We start from the raw sequence: 20156 nt of genomic DNA on the forward strand, positions 1-20156 counted from the left end.
CCTGTTAATCTTGTGAAAATAAAAAATAGCGGGCTAAAAAATCATTCTTGAGGAAAAAAAACAATTTTTTATTTTCACTGCTCTGCGTTATAAACTTCTGTGAAGCACTTGGGGGTTCAAAGTGCTCATCACACATCAAGATAAGTTCCTTAAGGGGTCTAGTTTCCAAAATGGGGTCACTTGTGAGGGGTTTTCACTGTTTAGGCACATAGGGGCTCTCCAAACGCGACATGGTGTCCGCTAACGATTGGAGCTAATTTTCCATTAAAGTCAAATGGTGCTCCTTCCCTTCCGGGTCCTGCCGTGCATCCAAACAGTGGTTTATGACCACATATGAGGTATCGTTGTACTCAGGAGAAATTGCCCAACAAATTTTAGTATCCATTTTATCCTGTTGCCCATGTGAAAATGAAAAACTGAGGCTAAAAGAAAATTTTTCTGAAAAAAAAGTACTTTTTTTTTAAGGATCAATTTGTGAAGCACCTGGGGGTTCAAAATGCTCACTATGCATCTAGATAAGTTCCTTGGGGGGGGTCTAGTTTCGAAAATGGGGTCACTTGTGGGGGAGCTCCAATGTTTAGGCACACAGGGGCTCTCCAAACGCGACATGGCAACCGCTAAATATTCCAGCATATTTTCCATTCAAAAAGTCAAATGGCGATCCTTCCCTTCTGAGCCCTGCCGTGCGCCCAAACAGTGGTTTATGACCAAATATGAGGTATCAGTGTACTTAGGAGAAATTGCCCAACAAATTTTGGGATCCATTTTATCCTGTTGCCCATGTGAAAATGAAAAAATTGATGCTAAAAGATAATTTTTGTTGGAAAAATTAAAATGTCCATTTTTTCCTTCCACGTTTCTTTAGTTCCTGTGAAGCACCTGAAGGGTTAGTAATCTTCTTGAATATGGTTTTGAGCACCTTGAGGGGTACAGTTTTTAGAATGGTGTCACTTTTGGGTATTTTCTGCCATATAGACCCCTCAAAGTGACTTCAAATGTGATGTGGTCCCTAAAAAAAAATGGTTTTGTAAATTTTGTTGTAAAAATGAGAAATCGCTGGTCAACTTTTAACCCTGATAACTTCCTAACAAAAAAAATTTTGTTTCCAAAATTGTGCTGATGTAAAGTAGACATGTGGGAAATGTTATTTATTGATGAATTTGTGTCACATAACTTAACAGAATAGAAATTCAAAATTTGAAAATTGCAAAATTTCGACCTAAATTTACCACTAACATGAAGCCCAATATGTCACGAAAAAACAGTCTCAGAATCGCTAGGATCCGTTGAAGCGTTCCAGAGTTATAAAGGGACACTGGTCAGAATTGCAAAAAATGGCTGGGTTATTAAAGGGAATCTGTCACCCATATTTCGTGATAACATGTAAAGTTATCACCCAATTGCGCATCCCATAAGGATTCTATTAGGGCTTTTGACTCCCCCGACCCCGCACCTTTGAGGCATAAATACCTTTTTTATGTTGTTGGGGAGGTATGCAAATCGCCGCGGTCCGGTCGGATGGGCGTGGCTCAGTCGTGCTCCCCCCCTCCTCGGTTTGCTGCGCGCAATCTTCATCTGTGAATAGCACAGATAACGTTGGCTTCCGCGCTTGCGCATTGTAACGGCCCGCGCCTGCGCAGTATACTTTGCCCAACTGTGGGTGAAGCATATAATCGCTACTGCGCACGCGCCGGTATTTTCCAGCGCGGTCTATGCCCAAGACTTCCGGACTGGGCCAGTCACTTCATGACAGTTGTCTCTGCTGCTGCTTCTGAACATGTGCTGCAAAGAGCAATGGAGGAATCACTCATGTCTCTGTGTGCATTGTATAGGAGACATTGTAACTCTCAGGTCTCGATTCATCAAAGCTTTTAGGCTAAAATTATGGCAACATTTTGAAAGAAGAAAGAGACACCTCAATTATCTGAAGTATTTCATACTATCCTTATTGAAAAAATTGCAAAGTATGGGATTGACAAGGCTACGTTAGGTGGATTCATGGCTGGCTCAGCGATTGTGCTCAATGAGTGGTAATAAATGGTTGTCCCCTCCCCGCTGCAAGGATGCCGACTTACTTATTGCTCTCCTGCCTGCACTCACGCTCCCCAGGGTCTGTGCATGTCTGGCAAGTCTCCTGGCAGCACGCTTAGGGTGTGCGCGCTCGTGTGTGCTTCTTGTCTTTTAAAAAGACAGTTTGCATTCTCATAAAGCGTCCCTAGGCAATAGCTGGGAGACACTTACTACTTAAGGCACCTCCACCTGCTGGGAGGTACCTGAGAAACATTTGTGAAAAGTTAGTTTAAACTTGCCTGACTGCTGTTAGGTCCCCTTGTCTGCTTTGCCTAAGCTGTCCCTGCTTTGTTTAACCTGTATCTCTCTTGCGTTGCTGACCTGTCTGCTACCCAGAAGCTGCACAGTCTAAACCTGTACCAGTGGCTGATCTGTCTGCTATCCTGAAACTGCACAGTCTGAATCTGTCCCAGTGGCCGTCCTATTCTGTCTATTATTATTTATTCTGTCCATACAGCATCATCAACGAAAAAATAAAAAAGTTATAGCTCGCAGAATAAAGTGATGCAAAAATAATTATTTTTTATATAAAATTGTTTTCATTGCATAAAAGCGCCAAAACATAAAAAAACGACCTAAATGAGGTATCGCTGTAACCGTACTGACCCGAAGAATAAAACCGCCTTATAAATTTTACCGCACCCGGAACGGCGTAAACGCACCACCCAAAAGAAATTCATGAAACGCTGGTTTTTGTAAATTCTGCGTCCCAAAAAACGAAATAAAAAGCGATCAAAAAATGTCCCTGCTTTGTTTAACCTGTATCTCTCTTGCGTTGCTGACCTGTCTGCTACCCAGAAGCTGCACAGTCTAAACCTGTACCAGTGGCTGATCTGTCTGCTATCCTGAAACTGCACAGTCTGAATCTGTCCCAGTGGCCGTCCTATTCTGTCTAAAACACACAATCTGAACCAGCGTCTCTGATCCTTGGGGTCAGCTGCTCTGGACACTGCCCTAGAGTGGCACTTGGCAGCTACCTGCCGCACAAGCTTCACCTCACCATGAGAGGCTCCAGTGAATACCACATTGCTGCTTAGTTGCGCACCTTCAGGGTAAGCCTTTCAACAAACCACATGCGTTACAGTTGCACATCCAATTGGAAGAGTGTTTCAAGTGGGGTCCCACAAGGCTCTTTCCTGGCACCAGTGTTGTTCAACATTTTTTAAATGATCTAGATAAGGGAACTGAAGGCAAACTAATCAAATTTCCAGATGATGCAAAGCTAGGAGGGATAGCTAACACTAGGGAAGACAGAGAAGGATTCAGAAGGATCTAGATAAGCTTGAACAATGGGTAGCGACCAATAACATGGTATTTAACTGGGAGAAATGCAAAATTCTATATCTGGACAGGAAAAAGGAAAATGATATCTACACAATGGGAGGAATAGAAATAAGCAACGGCATGTGTGAAAAAGATTTGGGTATATGAAAAAATCACAAATGTCACGAGTCAACAGTGTGATGTAGCAGCAAAAAATGTCTGGGATGTATTAAGAGAAGAATAGAGTCTGGATCACGTGAAGTAATTCTACCCCCTACTTTTTCTTGGTCAGACTTCATCTACAATACTGTGTCCAGTTCTGGGCACCACATATTAAAAAAAGACATTGAAAAACTGGAGCAAGTTCAGAGACGAGCTACCAGGATGGTTAGTGGACTGCAAAGTATGCACTATGAGGAACGGTTAAAGGGTCTAGGAATCTTTAGCTTTCAAAAAAGAAGGCTAAAAAGAGACTTAATAGCTGTCTAAAAATATCTGAAGGGATGCCACAGTGTAGAGGGATCATCCTTATTATCATATGCACATAGAAACACGAGAAGCAATGGAATGAAACTGAAAAGGGGAAGATATAGATGATATATTAGAAAAAAATTTTTTGACTGTAAAGATGATCAATGAGTGAGTGGAACAGGCTGCCACGAAAAGTGGTGAGTTCTCCTTCAATAGAAGTCTTCAAACAAAGGCTGGACAGACATCTGTCTCGGATGGTGTAGTGAATCCTTCATTAACCCCTTACCTACAATTGACGTAATATTCCGTCCATGTGACCATGGACCTAATTACCATGGACGGAATATTACGTCATCGCGATCAGCGGCGCCCACGTGGTGAGCGCCGCTGATCGCGGCCGAGTGTCAGCTAATTATCATAGCTGACACCCAGCACAATGTGTCAGGGGCGGTCACGGACCGCCCCTGACACGTTAACCCCTTGCACACCGCGATCAAACACGATCGCGGTGTACCGGGGGTTAAAGGGAAGCATCGGCAGGGAGGGGGCTCCCTCCGTGCTTCCCTGAGCCCCCCACGGCAGCGCAATGTGCAGCGCTGCTGCGGGGGACTCCTTTCCTGCAGGTCCCCGGATCCAATATGGCGACGGGGACCTCCGGGGGCCTGCAGGAAGCTGGCTTCCTCAGTGCCTGCAAAGCGCAGGCATGAGGAAGCCTGTGCAGTGCCTGTGACAGATCGCTGATCTGTCACAGTGATCTGTGATGTGACAGATCAGCGATCTGTCACCGGACAGTGATGTCCCCCATGGGACATTGTAATAAAGTAAAAAAAAAAATAAAAAAAAGTGTAAAAATAATTTAAAAAAAATCGCCAAATAAATTAAAAAAAAAAAAAAAAAATATTCCCCAATAAATCCATTTTTTGGAAATAAAAAAAAACAATAAAAGTACACATATTTGGTATCGCCGCGTCCGTAACGACCTGCCCTATAAAACTGTCCCAATAGTTAACCCCTTAAGCGAACCCCTTAAAAAATAAAAATAAAAAACAAAGCAAAAAATAATGATTTATTATCATACCGCCGAACAAAAAGTGCAATAACGCGCGATCAAAAAGACGCATATAAATATCCATGGTACCGCTGAAAACGTCATCTTGTCCCGCAAAAAATGAGCCACCATACAGCATGCAAAAATAATTATTTTTTATATAAAATTGTTTTCATTGCATAAAAGCGCCAAAACATAAAAAAACGACCTAAATGAGGTATCGCTGTAACCGTACTGACCCGAAGAATAAAAACGCCTTATAAATTTTACCGCACCCGGAACGGCGTAAACGCACCACCCAAAAGAAATTCATGAAACGCTGTTTTTTGTAAATTCTGCGTCCCAAAAAAACGAAATAAAAAGCGATCAAAAAATGTCACATGCCCGAACATGATACCAATAAAAGCGTCAACTCGTCCCGCAAAAAATAAGATCTCACATGACTCGGTGGGTCAAAATATGGAAAAATTATAGCTCTCAATATGTGGTGATGCAAAAACTATTTTTACAATAAAAAGCGTCTTTTAGCGTTCGACAGCTGTCAAACATAAAAACCGCCATAAATAGTAAATCAAACCCCCCGTTATCACCCCCTTAGTTAGGGAAAAATAATAAAATTAAAAAAATGTATTTATTTCCATTTTCCCATTAGGGTTAGGGCTAGGGTTAGGGTTAGGGCTAGGGTTAGGGTTAGGGCTAGGGTTAGGGCTAGGGCTAGGGTTAGGGCTAGGGCTAGGGTTAGGGCTAGGGCTAGAATTGGGGGTTTCCACTATTTGTGCACATCAGGTGCTCTCCAAACGCAACATGGCATCTGATCTCAATTCCAGCCAATTCTGCGTTGAAAAAGTCAAATGGTGCTCCTTCCCTTCCAAGCCCTGCCATGCACCCAAACAGTGTTTTACCCCCTCATATGGGGTATCAGCCTAATCAGGACAATTTGCAAAACAACTTTTGGGGTCCTATTTCTCCTGTTGCCCTTAGGAAAATAAAAATTTTGGGGCAAAAATATCATTTTTGTGGAAAAAAATTTTTTTGTTATTTTCACGCCTGGGCGTTATAAACTTCTGTGAAGCACTTGGGGGTTCAAAGTTCTCACCACACATCTAGATAAGTTCCTTGGGGGGTCTAGTTTCCAAAATGGGGTCATTTGTGGGGGGTTTCCACTGTTTTGGTACATCAGGGGCTTTCCAAACGCGACATGGTGTCTGATCTCAATTCCAGCCAAAAAAGTAAAATGGCGCTGCTTGCCTTCCGAGCTCTGCCATGTGCCCAAATAGTCATTTACACCCACATATGGGGTATCAGTGTACTCAGGACAAATTGCACAATAACTTTTAGGGTCCTGTTACCCTTGGGAAAATAAAAATTGGGGGTGAAAAGATCATTTTGTGGAAAAAATATGATTTTTTTTAATTGTACCGCTGTGCATTATAAACTTCTGTGAAGCCATTGTGGGTTCAAAGTTCTCACCACATATCTAGATAAGTTCCTTAGGGGGTCTAGTTTCAAAAATGGGGTCACTTGTGGGGGGTTTCCACTGTTTAGGTACATCAGGGGCTCTCCAAACGCGACATGGCGTCCGATCAGAATTCCAGCCAATTTTGCATTGAAAAAGTCAAACGGCGCTCCTTCCCTTCTGAGCTCTGCCATGCGCCGAAACAGTGGTTCCCCCCCACATATCAGGTATCAGCGTGCTCAGGACAAATTGCACAATAATTTTTGCAGTCCAATTTCTCCTGTTACACTTGGTAAAATAAAAAAAATTGAACCTGAAGTAATTTTTTTTGTGAAAAAAAGTTAAATGTTTATTTTTTTTAAATATTCAAAAAATTCCTGTGACGCACCTGAAGGGTTAATAAACTCCTTGATTGTGGTTTTAAGCACCTTAAGGGGTGCAGTTTTTAGAATGGTGTCACTTTTGGGTATTTTCTATCATATAGACCCCTCAAAGTGGCTTCAAATGTGATTTGGTCCGTAAAAATAAAATGGTGTTGCAAAAATGAGAGATCGCTGGTCAACTTTTAACCCTTATATCTTGCTAACAAATAAAAATTTTGGTTCCAAAATTGTGCTGATGTAAAGTAAACATGTGGCAAATGTTACTTATTAACTTTTTTGTGTGCCATATCTCTGTGATTTAAGGGCATAAAAATTCAAAGTTGGAAAATTGCGGAATTTTCAAAATTTTCGCCAAATTTCCGTTTTTCTCATAAATAAACGCAAGTTATATGAATGAAATTTTACCACTAATATGAAGTACAATATGTCACGAGAAAACAATGTCAGAATCACCGGGATCCACGGAAGCGTTTCAGAGTTATGACCTCATAAAGGGACAGTGGTCAGAATTGTAAAAATTGGCCCGGTAGTTAACGTGCAAACCACCCTTGGTAGTGAAGGGGTTAAGCAGGGAATTGGACAAGATGATCCTGGAGGTCCCTTCCAACTGTAGCATTCTATGATGAAAGTATTTTGATATACTTCCTGGTGTAATATGGAGCAACATAAGGGGACAACAGGATTACTTAAAGTCTATTGGATTCACACATTTACATCTATTCATGTATGGAGTTATGCACAGTGTTTTGTAGTTGTGTTTTTTTTTTTTTTTTGCATGTTGAGTTAAAAGTTGAATATGTTAAAATAATTGTTGTGACAACAACAAAAAAAAAGAAAATGATGGGATGGAATTGACAGTTATGATGATATGGACTATTGTGCTGGTTGCATTGGTGCATGTCAAGGAGATTGGATGATTATACTTTGTCTATTTTATCTCAACAAATAAAGTTAGTTTAAAAGAAAAAAGAGCATTGAAAATGTGAAAAAATTTTGCGAAACGAGGAGTTGCGTTAAAATTGTATGACTTACCATTTTCTTGCTAGGTTTGCCCAGCTCCACCAAAACGGGCAAAGCTGGAGGATGATGCTGCAGCTTATCTAATTGATGATGAGCTGTGGCATTCCTTCACCAGAAATCATATTGCAGACTCTGACTTAAGATTTGTCTTGATGATTTGGGGCCAATGTCTCCATCATGTAGCTCAAAAACAAATGAAAACTAGCGATGAAACATGAAAGGAAAAATGGTGAAAAATGTATAATACAAGTCATGAGAATCACCTTATGGTAACCTTAACTTCTAACAAAGACCAGGTGCCACACAATGGTACATCTCAAAAATACAAATTTTATTAAATATACACAATTTATACACAGATTAAAAGAAGGTGCCAGACCAATCCCAAGAAGACCCATAAATTATGGAAGTACAACACTGAAATATTTTGCAAAAGGCATTCCTATATAGCACATTATGGGAAAAAGTAGACTGTGTATACAGGGGGAGCATTAACCACTGCTAAATCGTAAACTGCCTTCAGGCATATGTGATTAAAGGGCTAACAACACGTTACCCCAGCGGCACTCCCTCTCACCCAACACTGCTAATTCTATATAGTGTAATACACATTATCCCATCAAGCAGGAATGTAAACGGGGAAGGCAGCCACTAGTGAAATAAAGAACCGCCCATAGGCATGTCAATAAAGACTGTAAACCCACTACCCCAGTGCACACTCCCTAACAGTGCCCCTAGCTTCACAATGTAACACTAGGATACATGGATGTTTGCCATAATAACATACCGCAAAATAGGAGGTGCTCCCCAGGCGTCTCTTATGCCCCGACGCGTGTTTCGCACTGCTTCATGATGAAGCAGTGCGAAACGTGCGTCGGGGCATAGGAGATGCCTGGGGAGCACCACCTATTTTGCGGTATGTTATTATGGCAAACATCCATGTATCCTAGCGTTACATTGTGAAGCTAGGGGCAGTGTTAGTGAGTGTGCACTGGGGTAGTGGGTGTACAGTCCTTATTGACATGCCTGTGGGCGGTCCCTTATTTCACTAGTGGCTGCCTTCCCCGTTTACATTCCTGCTTGATGGAATAATATGTATCGCACTATATAGGATTATCAGTGTTGGATGAGAGGGATTGCCGCTGGGGTAACGTGTTGATAGCCCTTTAATCACATATGCCTGAAGGCAGTTTACGATTTAACAATGGTTAATGCTCCCCCTGTATACACAATCTACTTTTCCCATAATGTGCTATATAGGAATGCCTTTTGCGAAATATTTCAGTGTTATACTTCCATAATTTATGGGTTTTCTTGGGATTGGTCTGGCACCTTCTTTTAATCTGTGTATAAATTGTGTATATTTAATAAAATTTGTATTTTTGAGATGTACCATTGTGTGGCACCTGGTCTTTGTTAGAAGTTAAGGTTACCACAAGGTGATTCTGTTGTTTCATGGCGCATCATCCTCCTATTGGCGGTCAGCACTAAAGTGGGCATTATTTGTGAGGAATAATACAAGTCATGTAAACACAATGCTTCCTTTTGTGAAAAGTTATCTGAATAATGTAAACTTTTAAGGGGCATTTCTATGAGAAATTCCAACCGCCGCTTTACTGACAATGCCCAACAGGGCCCTCTTTTTGAGACAGATGCAGGTCCTTTTGACGAGTCCCAGTGCTATTAAACATCCTGCAGATGTGCCTTAAATGTATGCAATGGGAATACCCCTTTAATGTATATTTTTTTTTCTGTAGAACATTTTATGGAAAAGACAGAAGAAGAGATTGACTGTTTTAGTATCCATAGGTCCACAATACCCATTGATTATATTCTCTTTTTTTTACAGGGTATGGGAGCGGTATACTTCAACAAAGGTGAAAACTGCATTGCAGCCGGTAGGCTTTTTGTTGAAGAATCAATACATGATGAATTTGTTAGAAGAGTGGTAAGTGTACACTATAATGGTATCTGAGCAGTTCGTGTGCATCTTCCCTTGATCATCATTTTTAAAATGCCTATTATAAAGTTTAGATGTGATTTTGAATGGTATTTAGGTGGTGCGCGTACTTCTAAGTGGATGACATAAGTAGTTAGCAGTCAGTATACAGAACACTTGAATGAACATGAGCAGCAACAATTGACATTCACTGGAAACATTTTGAATAGCACCAAATAATATTAAAACAACCTCGAATTTGGAAACTACACAAAAGAAATCAAACTAGATAACAGACTTGCCTAAACTTCTAAATTAATAAACTGTAACAAACTAAAATTGCACATGAATATTGTAATATGCATGTAAAGATTCTTTATTAGGTATCCTAAAAAGAGGATACTGGTAGCCTATAATCTGTATATAAAATTGCAGATCCAGTTTCATTACCGTCTTTATTATCAGATCCGTACTATTTGTGCATATGCACGAGGTACTATACAAGAGTGTGTGGGAAACATGATATAGAAGAAATGCTGGAAAATAAGAATGCTTTAACAACTAGAAGGGAAAGTAATTAATATTTTATTATTTAACAAATGACAAGGTGAGTGAACTAAAGAGAAATCTAAATAAAATCAATATTTGGTGTGACCACTCATTGCCTTAAAAGTTGCAAGCATACAGTTTTAAAAGTAACTGGGCAGGCATGTTGTTCCAAACATCTTGGGGAACTAACCACTGATCTTCTGTGGATGTAGATTTGTGCAAATCCTTCTATCTCTTCATTTAAACCAGGGATGGAAAACTTCCCGTTCGCAGATGCCCATTGTCTCCTGTCATGTGTATGCCCCAGCCCCGGTGTCTCCTGTGTGATGTGTATATATAGCAGTCTCTGTGTATCCTATGTGATGTCTGGACTGCAGCGCCTGTTTTTCCTGTGTGATGTATATACAGCAACAGCAGCATTGGTGGCTCCTATATGATGTATATACAGCTGTCTCTGTGTGTCCTATATGATGTATATAGAGCAGTCTCTGTCTCATGTTATGTATACTGCAAAGCTCCAAAGAGAAAGAGGAGGGCTGCACCAGTAATGAGAAAACCCTAATATCTATATAAAGGGTGCTACATCCTGTGGAAAACACTAAGCCATGTGCAACAAGAAAAAGACACCACATGTTGATGAGCACACATAGATTATCAACAATTATGCAAAAGTTTATTGGGTAATGTGGACAATTTTTAAAAACCTGTAAAATCAACAACTGCCTTCAAAACGACCTCCTCATGGATGACATAATAACAACAGTAAATCCCACAATGTTCGTATGCCCCTAATGGAATAGATCTGGATATAATAGCAACACTATGACCCTGGAAAAGAAGAGACCAATCAAAAAATAAATAATAAGCATGTATGGACATAGGCAAGAGTCTGCAGACTGTCATAATAGAAATATGATTTGGATTGAGTATCCACAAATACAGCCAAATCAATGTACCTTATATGTAATGTGAACCACACATAATGGCAGTATTAGTTATATACAGATATCACTGCAGCTCTGCAAGGGAAACAAACTGACATCAATAAGATACAGAGACCAAATTTCCAATGATAAATTCTTTAACCAATGTTCAAAAAATGATAAACATCATATAACAATGTCACTACAATATCTAAAGATTAGGTGATGAGGTAGGTTAAATGGAAAAAGAACATGTAATAGGAAACCACATATCAAAATAAAGAAACCCTATGTTATACACATAATGTGGAGGTGCAGATATGGGAATATACAGAATCTATGCAATACCAACTATCAACAGGAATCGTGTCCAAGATAATGGCACCCAAGGTAGTATACCTAGTACATAGAGGGGAAAACGCTGATCTTCTGTGGATGTAGACTTGTGCAAATCCTTCTATCTCTTCATGTAAACCAGGAGTAAAGAACCGGTCCGCGGGCCATAAACGCCTGGTGTCTCCTGTCATGTGTATGCCCCAGCGTCTCATGTGTGATGTATATGCAGCAACAGCAGCATTGGTGTCTCCTATGTGATGTACATACAGAAGTCTCTGTGTATCCTATGTAATGTCTATATGGCAGCCTCGCTGTCTCTTATATGTTCTATATACAGCATTCTCAGTGTATATACTATGTTATTATTACTATTATTATTATTATTATTATTTATTTATATAGGACCATTGATTCCATGGTGCTGTACATGAGAAGGGGTTACATACAAATTACAGATATCACTTACAGTAAACAAACTAACAATGACAGACTGATACAGAGGGGAGAGAGGACCCTGCCCTTTCGGGCTTACATGCTACAGGATGGTGGGGAAGGAGACAGTAGGTTGGTGGGTTGCAGCAGTTCTGGTGTTGGTTGAGATGATATCTCCGTTAGTGGTGAGGAGGTAGCGGGGTCATTGCAGGCTGTAGGCTTTCTTGAAGAGGTGGGTTTTCAGGTTCCGTCTGAAGGATCCAAGTGAGGTTGATAGTCGGACTTGTTGGGGCAAAGAATTCCAGAGAATAGGGACTATTTGGGAGAAGTCTTGGAGGCGGTTGGGTGAGGAGCGAATAAGTGTGGAGGAGAGAAGGAGGTCTTGGGAGGACCGGAGATTACGTGAGAGAAGGTATCGGGAGATTAGTTCAGAGACATATGGGGGAGACAGGTTATAGATGGCCTTGTAGGTCAGTATTAGTAATTTGAACTGGATACGCTGAGGGAATGGGAGCCAGTGAAGAGATATGCAGAGGGGAGAAGCAGAGGAGTAGCGAGGAGAGAGATGAATTAGTCAGGCGGCAGAGTTAAGGATGGACTGGAGAGGTGCGAGGGTGTTAGCAGGGAGCCCACAGAAAAGGATGTTGCAGTAGTCGAGGCGGGAGATGATGAGGGCATGCACAAGCATTTTAGTAGATTGAGGGTTGAGGAAAGGACGGATTCTGGAAATATTTTTGAGCTGGAGGCGACAGGAGGTAGAAAGAGCTTGGATGTGCGGTTTGAAGGATGTGCGAGCAGAGTCAAAGGTTACTCCGAGGCAGCGGACTTCTGGTACTGGGGAAAGTGTGATGTCATTAATTGTTATAGCTACTGTAGGTCGGGTAAGGAAGATCTGTGAGATGGAGGAAAGATGATGAGTTCAGATATATCTACATTGAGTTTGAGGAAGCGAGAGGAGAAGAAGGATATGGCTGATAGACACTCTGGGATTCTGGACAGCAGAGAGGTGGCGTCTGGGCCAGAGAGGTAGATCTGAGTGTCATCAGCATAAAGGTGGTAGTGGAATCCGTGGGACTTTATGAGTTGCCCCAGCCCAAGTGTATAGATTGAGAAGAGTAGGGGTCCTAAAACAGAGCCTTGGGGGACTCCAAGAGAGAGATGGTGGGATGAGGAGGTGATGTGGGAGTGGGAGACGCTGAATGTGCGGTTGGAAAGGTATGAGGAGATCCAGGATAGGGCAAGGCCTTTGATGCCGAAGGAGGAGAGGATCTGTAGTAGGAGGCAGTGGTCAACTGTGACAAATGCAGAGGACAGGTCTAGAAGCAGGAGTATAGAGCATTGTCCATTTGATTTGGCTGTAAGTAGGTCATTAGTAATTTTGGTCAGGGCTGTGTCAGTGGAGTGATGGAGGCGGAAACCAGATTGTAGATTGTCAAAGAGCAAGTTAGATGATAGGTGGGAGGAAAGTTCAGCGTGGACGTGCTGTTCCAGGAGTTTGGAAGCGAATGGAAGCAATGATATTGGGCGATAGCTGGACATAGCGGCTGGGTCGAGGGTTGGCTTTTTAAGAATAGGCGTGATTGTGGCATAATTGAAAGCAGAAGGGAAGGTACCGGAAGTTACTGATAGGTTGAAGAGGAGGGTTAGGGATGGGATAAGTATGGTGGTGAGGTTGGGGAGCAGGTGGGATGGGATGGGGTCAAGTGCACAGGTTGTGAGGTGCGACTTGGAGAAGAGGCGATTAGGCTCCCCTTCAGTAATGTTGGAGAGTGAGGTTATGGGGTTTGGGCATTGGTCTGGTATACAAAGGGGTTGTGGTGGTTGAGTGATGAAGACTTGCCTTGTTTGGTCAATCTTGTTTTTGAAGTGTGTGGCAAAGTCCTCAGCAGAGATGAGGGAGGTAGGAGGAGGCAGTAGTGGGCGGAGGAGGGAGTTAAAAGTTTTGAATAACTCTTTTGGGTTGTAAGTTAGGGAAGATACAAGGGTTGTGAAGTAGGCCTGTTTAGCAGAGATGAGGACAGATTTGAAATCAAGTGTTGCCTGTTTGAATGTGGTGAAGTCATCTTGCGAATTTGTTTTCTTCCAGCGCCGCTCTGCAATCCTGGACACTTGCCGGAGCTTTTTAGTGGTGTTATTGTGCCAGGGTTGTCTGTTGATACGTCGCATTCTGCCATGAACGAGAGGGGCAACCGTGTCAATAGCTGATGCGAGAGTGGCATTGTAGAAAGCAGTCGCACCGTCTGTGTCATGGAGTGAGAATATGGATGCCAGTGGTAGAATAGAGTCAGAGAGCGCGTGGGTATCCAGGTGTGCAAGGTTTCTGCGGGGTTGTGCGTGTTGCTGGACATGGGTGCCAGGTGAGGAGGACAGGGATGAGAAAGTGAGTAGATGATGGTCAGATAGAGGGAGAGGGGAGCAGGGCTGTGGAGTCGGAGTTGGAGTCGGAGTCGGAGTTAGCTTTGGTTGGAGTCGGTAGAAATGTACCGACTCCAGCTTTAAAAAAAATGTATTAATATTTCATAATTGAACTTTCATATGAATTTTATAAATGTTACTCAAATATATATGTTCTATCAAACTATGAACAACAGTGATAAGCAGTTCTGCTGGAGATAGAGACATTTCTTACTTCTTGTGTGTCACTGTTCTCCACTGCCCTTATCTAATCTTATACTTGGTTAACCTCATGCTGCCCCAACCCCCCTACTTACAATGTATGAAACTGAAAGTGAAAATGTGTTGCAAATTCTTAGTAGTAAAGCTCCTCCTCTAGACTAGATCATACTAGGTGTGCGTCTTCCAAGCATCTCACAGCTGCCTGCTACTCAGAAGAGGAAGACTGTAAGAAGTATTATCCTTTCAACAAACTTTGCATCAGTTAACTGTGAGTACATGAGGAATAATAACAGTATTCCTGACCACTATATCAGTTGTACGACCTGGCAATAATTTTGTACAATTGTTTTTAGGAAAAACAATTGTCATTTGGATTGTGAATGCAGAATTAAAAACCTGAGAATGTCAAAGAAGCATCACATTAAATCAGCTGTATTTGAACATTTCACCATCACTCAAGATAGAAAACATTATGTCTGTCAGTGTATGACAAATGATCCAGACGAAAACAAATGCTGTGAAGCCAAGATGAGTGCATATTCAGGCAAAGATAAAAATGCTCCTACCAGAGCTTCTAATCTAAAGAGACATTTACAGCGCTTTCATCCAGAATTACTGAAAGCAGTGGATGAGAAAGACTGCATCCAAACCAATGAACCAGTGCCCAGCTCTTCCAGCCAAACAAAGGAGCAGAGAACTTTGCAGCCATCAGTTGCAAGATATTTTGTCAGTGACAAAGTTACTGTGACAATGACAGTAGATACATTTAAAAAACAGATCATAGAGCTTGTTGTAAAGGATAGTGTGCCTATTTCATTATTTTCACGACCAGCTTTTATGTGTCTGAATGGGGAAATGGCCCGCAAGCTTGGTGTTTCTCTGGAGAGAGAGAGTATTAGAAAATTAGTAATCGAAGAAGCTTTTAAACAAAAGGAAGAACTTAAAAAAACTCTCAAGGGACGCTTTCTGTTTCTTAAAATGGATGCCTGCACACGTCACAGAGTGAACTATTTTGCCATCAATGTCCGATTTGTTTGTGACAAAAATGAAATAGTTACCAAGACATTGGCAGTAAAAGACACCAAAGCTCATCACACCAGTGAGTTTCTCCAGGTCTTGGTGGAAAAGGTTCTGCAAGACTATGAACTTAAAAAAGAGCAAGTTCTTTCTGTCGTAACTGACAATGCTTCAAATATGATAAGTATTATTAAGCTAATGAATGAGAGTAATGATGGTGACCAGCAGCTAGAAGAACATTCTGGGTCCACAGACACAGAAATGTTTGAAATAGAGGAACACCGTATTGTAACTGAGGAGCAGTTGCTTCAGATGAACAGCAACATGATAGTTTAGATGATCTTGTTGAAACTGTGTCAATATGTTCTTTCATTCATCACATGCGCTGTGTTGTGCATACGCTACAGCTGGCTATAAGAGACAGTCTGCAAGAAGGACATGCTGCTGCACTGATTGGCAAGGTGAGAAAATTGGCTACTGTTGCCAGAACCCCTAAAGTTGACTCGATTTTGAAGAGACGTGCTGGAAAAGGGGCAATTATTGATCAAGCCACACGATGGGGCAGTACTTACTTAATGATTCAGCGCTTGGTTGAACTGAAAACCTTTCTTGTAGACATGGCTAACCCTCAACTGACGCTAAATGAAAGTCAGTGGAATCAGGTGACTGAGCTGGAAAAATTGCTAGAGCACCCATTTACAGTGACTAAAAAATTACAAGCAGAGGACTTAACTCTAGGTATTTTCTTAAAGGAGTGGAAGAACCTGATGTTTTGCCTGTCCCAAAAAGGCGGGTTAATTGCAAGTGGCATTGCTACATCAATGAAACGGAGAGAGGAGCTACTATTACAAAATAACATTCTTTTGGCAGCTGTTTATGTAGACCCAATGCATCGGATTCTTCTAGATGATCAACAGCTAAGTAAAGGAAAAGAAGCTCTGTTTGAAATAGTAGTAAGGATGAAAGGGTTGCAGAACAGTCAGGAGGAACAAGAAGAATTTGGTCGTCCTGCCACATCTTCACCCTCATCATCAACTGATTTAATTTCGAAAAATATTTGGATCACAAGGACCGTGCAAAGCGTTCCCGCATAGAAGAAGAGTCATCCCCATCAAGGAACACAGCCAGTACATTTCAGCAGAATTTTTCATGTGCACTAAAAGAAATTGAGAAATTTGACCGTTGATCAAAAATAACAGTGCAACAAGCGATTCCTCTGTATCCTGACATTGTCAGAGATGTTGCCCGAGTGGTTACTGCTTTGCCACCAACACAAGTTAGTGTAGAGAGGTTTTTCTCTGCTCTCAAAATAATTAGATCAGATTTGAGGGCATCCATGAAGGAGGATCTGACAGAGGCAATACTTTTTCTGAGGACAAATTTATAGATTTCTTCTTATTAACTGCATAAAAGTGTTTATTGCATATTTACTTACAGTTTAGAAAAGTTTATAAAAGTTATTTGCTATATTCTAATTGTATTCTAATAAATGTAGTTTTTGCTCTAAGTGGTCTGATTACTTATATGATGGTGAGAAACTGAATAAGCACGATGTTTAATATTTTACAACAGTAAATTTGTTGTTATGAATTGGCCATTTCTGAAGGAGCCGGAGTCGGAGCCGGAGTCGGAGCCTTATAAAATCCAGGAGTCGGAGTCGCAACTGTGGCTTACCGACTCCACAGCCCTGGAGGGGAGTTTGTGAAGTTAGAAAGAGAGCAGAGACGGGTGAAGACCAGGTCTAATGTGTGTCCATCTGTGTGGGTGGCTGAGGAGGACCACTGAGTAAGTCCAAAGGATGAAGTAAGGGACAGGAGTTTGGAGGCTGCTGACTGTAGGGTATCAGTGGGGATGTTGAAGTCACCCATGATGATAGTGGGGAGTTGAAAGAAAATGAAGATGCCAGGTAGAGAATTGGTCAATGAAGGCAGTGGTCGGGCCTGGAGGTCGGTATATGACGGCCACTTGGAGGTTGGAGGGAGAGTAGATGTGGACAGAGTGGATTTCAAAAGAGGGGAGGATTAGGGAGGGAAGAGGTGGGATTGGGTTGAAGGTGCAGTTGGAAGAAAGGAGAAGACCCACTCCTCCACCGTGTCTGTTGCCAGGGCGAGGAGTGTGGGTAAAGTGGAGGCCGCCGTAACACAGCGCAGCAGGGGAGGCGGTGTCAGAGGGTGTCAGCCATGTTTCTGTGAGGCCGAGGAAGGCAAAATTGTGAGAGAGAAAGAGGTCATGAATCACATGGATCTTATTGCATATGGAGCAGGCATTCCGAAGTGCCTCCGAGAGAGGGAGCAGGGGGCGGGTGTCAATGGCACAGGTTTTAAGTTGGAAAGATTATGGTAGTTCTTATTAGATAGGGATCGGTAGCAAGGGGAAGTAGTGGGGGGTGAGAGTTGTGGGGGTCCAGGATTGGGAGATATGTCGCCAGCAGTGAGGAGAAGCAGAGAAAGGGAGAGCAGATGGGAGAAGGAGAGTGAGCAGCTTGTTTTATGTTTCATTCGGACAGATTTGAGGTTGAGGAGCAGTTCAGCAGAGGAGGTCAGGTTGGGAGGAAAGAGGGAAGGGGAGATGATTACGGTATTTGGTTAGAGGCTGCTGGGGTTTGGGGATAGCGAAGGAGAGTGAGGATTAAAGGAGCAAACACTGTGAGGGCATATGCAAACATGGTGAAGAAATAAGATAGGTTAAGAAAAGCTAGGTCCAAGTAATAAGAATGGCTTACTCAGCAGACATACCCAAAAGAGACAGGTAGATAGTGTGGCACACTAGTGCCCCCCTAGAAGGCATCTGAATATATAGGACTGAGTAGGGGATCAGGTGAGAGGGATTGTGGGAACTGATTTGGGATAAATTACCAATTGCCTAGCACACCAGGGGATGTTAGACTATCAAAGGCACAGGGCCTGGCTACATCCATATGTGATTTATTTACAGCAGTCTGTGTCTCCTGTGTGATGTATGCTGCAAAGCTCTCACTGTTTGAGTTCTATAAATATAATGTGAGCAGTGATGGATTTCCCACTGTAACTAGACATACAGTGTAACATACATCTGTGTTCGGTATGACTCGCTGCTGCAAATTCTTTACAAAACTTATCATAGGAAGAGTCTCCTGTGCTTCACACTGACGGAAACCTGGAAAAGCAGTTATGAGTAGCAACATCGTCCATACCACATAACATTACAGCTGAACCAAAGAAGTAGCCCCAGCCATCAGGTTAGGGTTGAGTTAATTAAATGTTTGACCAAATATAACAGGGTAATTTTTAAGATGATAATTTTGTACAGCCCCTGAAGGATGGTAGAAATATCCAAATGGTCCTTGGTAGAAAAAAGGTTCTCCACCCATAATGTAAACCGACACAGACTCAATGATGTTGAGATCAGGGTTCTGTGGGGCCATATCATCACTTTCTGGACTCCTTTTTTTTCCTTTACGCTGAAGATAATCCTTAGGCTATGTGCACACGTGCGGAATTCCCGCGGATTGTATGCGTTTTTGCTGCGAAAACGCCTAAAATAAGTAACCCATTGAATTCAATGGCATTCCGCACATGCTGTGCTAATGTTGCATATTTTTCCGCGGTAAAGTCGCATTGCGGAAAAATACGCAGCATGCTCATTCTTTTTGCGGAATCATGGGAATTCCGCACACATAGGAATGCATTGTTCCTCTTACTTTCCGCATGTGGCTATGCCCACCATGCGCAAAGTAAGCAGAAAATGTGCAGATGGTACCCAGGGTCTGGAGGAGAGGAGACTGTCCTCCAGGCCCTGGGTACCATATCCCTGTAAAAAAGAGAATTAAAATAAAAAATCGTGATATTCTCACCTTCCGGCGTCCCACGCAGTGTCCCCAGGCCTCAGCGATGCTCCCGGCAAGTCCCGTTCCCAGTGATGCCTTGTGACAATGACCTCTGATGACGTAGCGGTCTCGTGTGATGGTACGTCATCTGGGGTCATTGTCGCAAGGCATCGCTGGGAACGGGACTTGCCGGGAGCATCGCTGAGGCCTGGTGATGCTGCATGGGACGCCGGAAGGTGAGAATATCACGATTTTTTAAAAAATTATTTTTAACATTATATCTTTTTACTACTGACGCTGCATAGGCAGCCTCAATAATAAAAAGTTGGTCACAATTGTCAAACACTGTTTGACAAGTGTGATCAACCTGTCAATCAGTTTTCCAACACTAGTATTCTGCAAGCTAATTATGCTTGCAAAACGCTAGTTTTTCATGGGAATTACGCATACGGAATTGTAGCGTATTTCCCACAGCAGGAAGTTGCGGAATTGCCGCGGATATTTCGCAGGTGTGCATATAGCCTTCATGGCATTCCCTGTGTGTTTTGGTTTTTGTCCTATCATAGAATAAACAAGGAGTCCTGGAAGTGATGATATGGTCCCACAGAGCTCTGATCTCAACATCATAGAGCCTGTCTCGAATTACATGAAGACACAGAAGGATTTGTACAGGCCTACATCCATAGAAGATCTGTGAATAATTTACAATCATTTTCTTTTGTTCATTATTATTCGCTTTGCATTGTGACATCTTTATAAAAATAAACTATGAATACTTTTATTTTTCAAAGCATTCTTACTTTGCAAAAGTTGTCAGCACCAAGAAAA

At 42.0% G+C, this 20156-nt stretch overlaps 1 protein-coding gene across 2 annotated transcripts in view; it reads left to right on the top strand.

The window, feature by feature from the left end:
* ALDH1L2 (aldehyde dehydrogenase 1 family member L2) overlaps positions 1-20156 on the top strand; it is a 116014-nt gene that overhangs the window by 86313 nt on the left and 9545 nt on the right. For both annotated transcript variants that reach the window (XM_073575129.1, XM_073575128.1), the window contains exon 19: positions 9561-9659. In XM_073575129.1, the coding sequence (XP_073431230.1) occupies positions 9561-9659 (99 nt within the window). The remainder of the gene's footprint in view (positions 1-9560; positions 9660-20156) is intronic.

Source organism: Dendrobates tinctorius, unplaced genomic scaffold (assembly GCF_039654945.1).
Source record: "Dendrobates tinctorius isolate UK_male_01 unplaced genomic scaffold, ASM3965494v1 ptg000043l, whole genome shotgun sequence".
In the NCBI taxonomy this organism is placed as follows: Eukaryota; Metazoa; Chordata; class Amphibia; order Anura; family Dendrobatidae; genus Dendrobates; species Dendrobates tinctorius.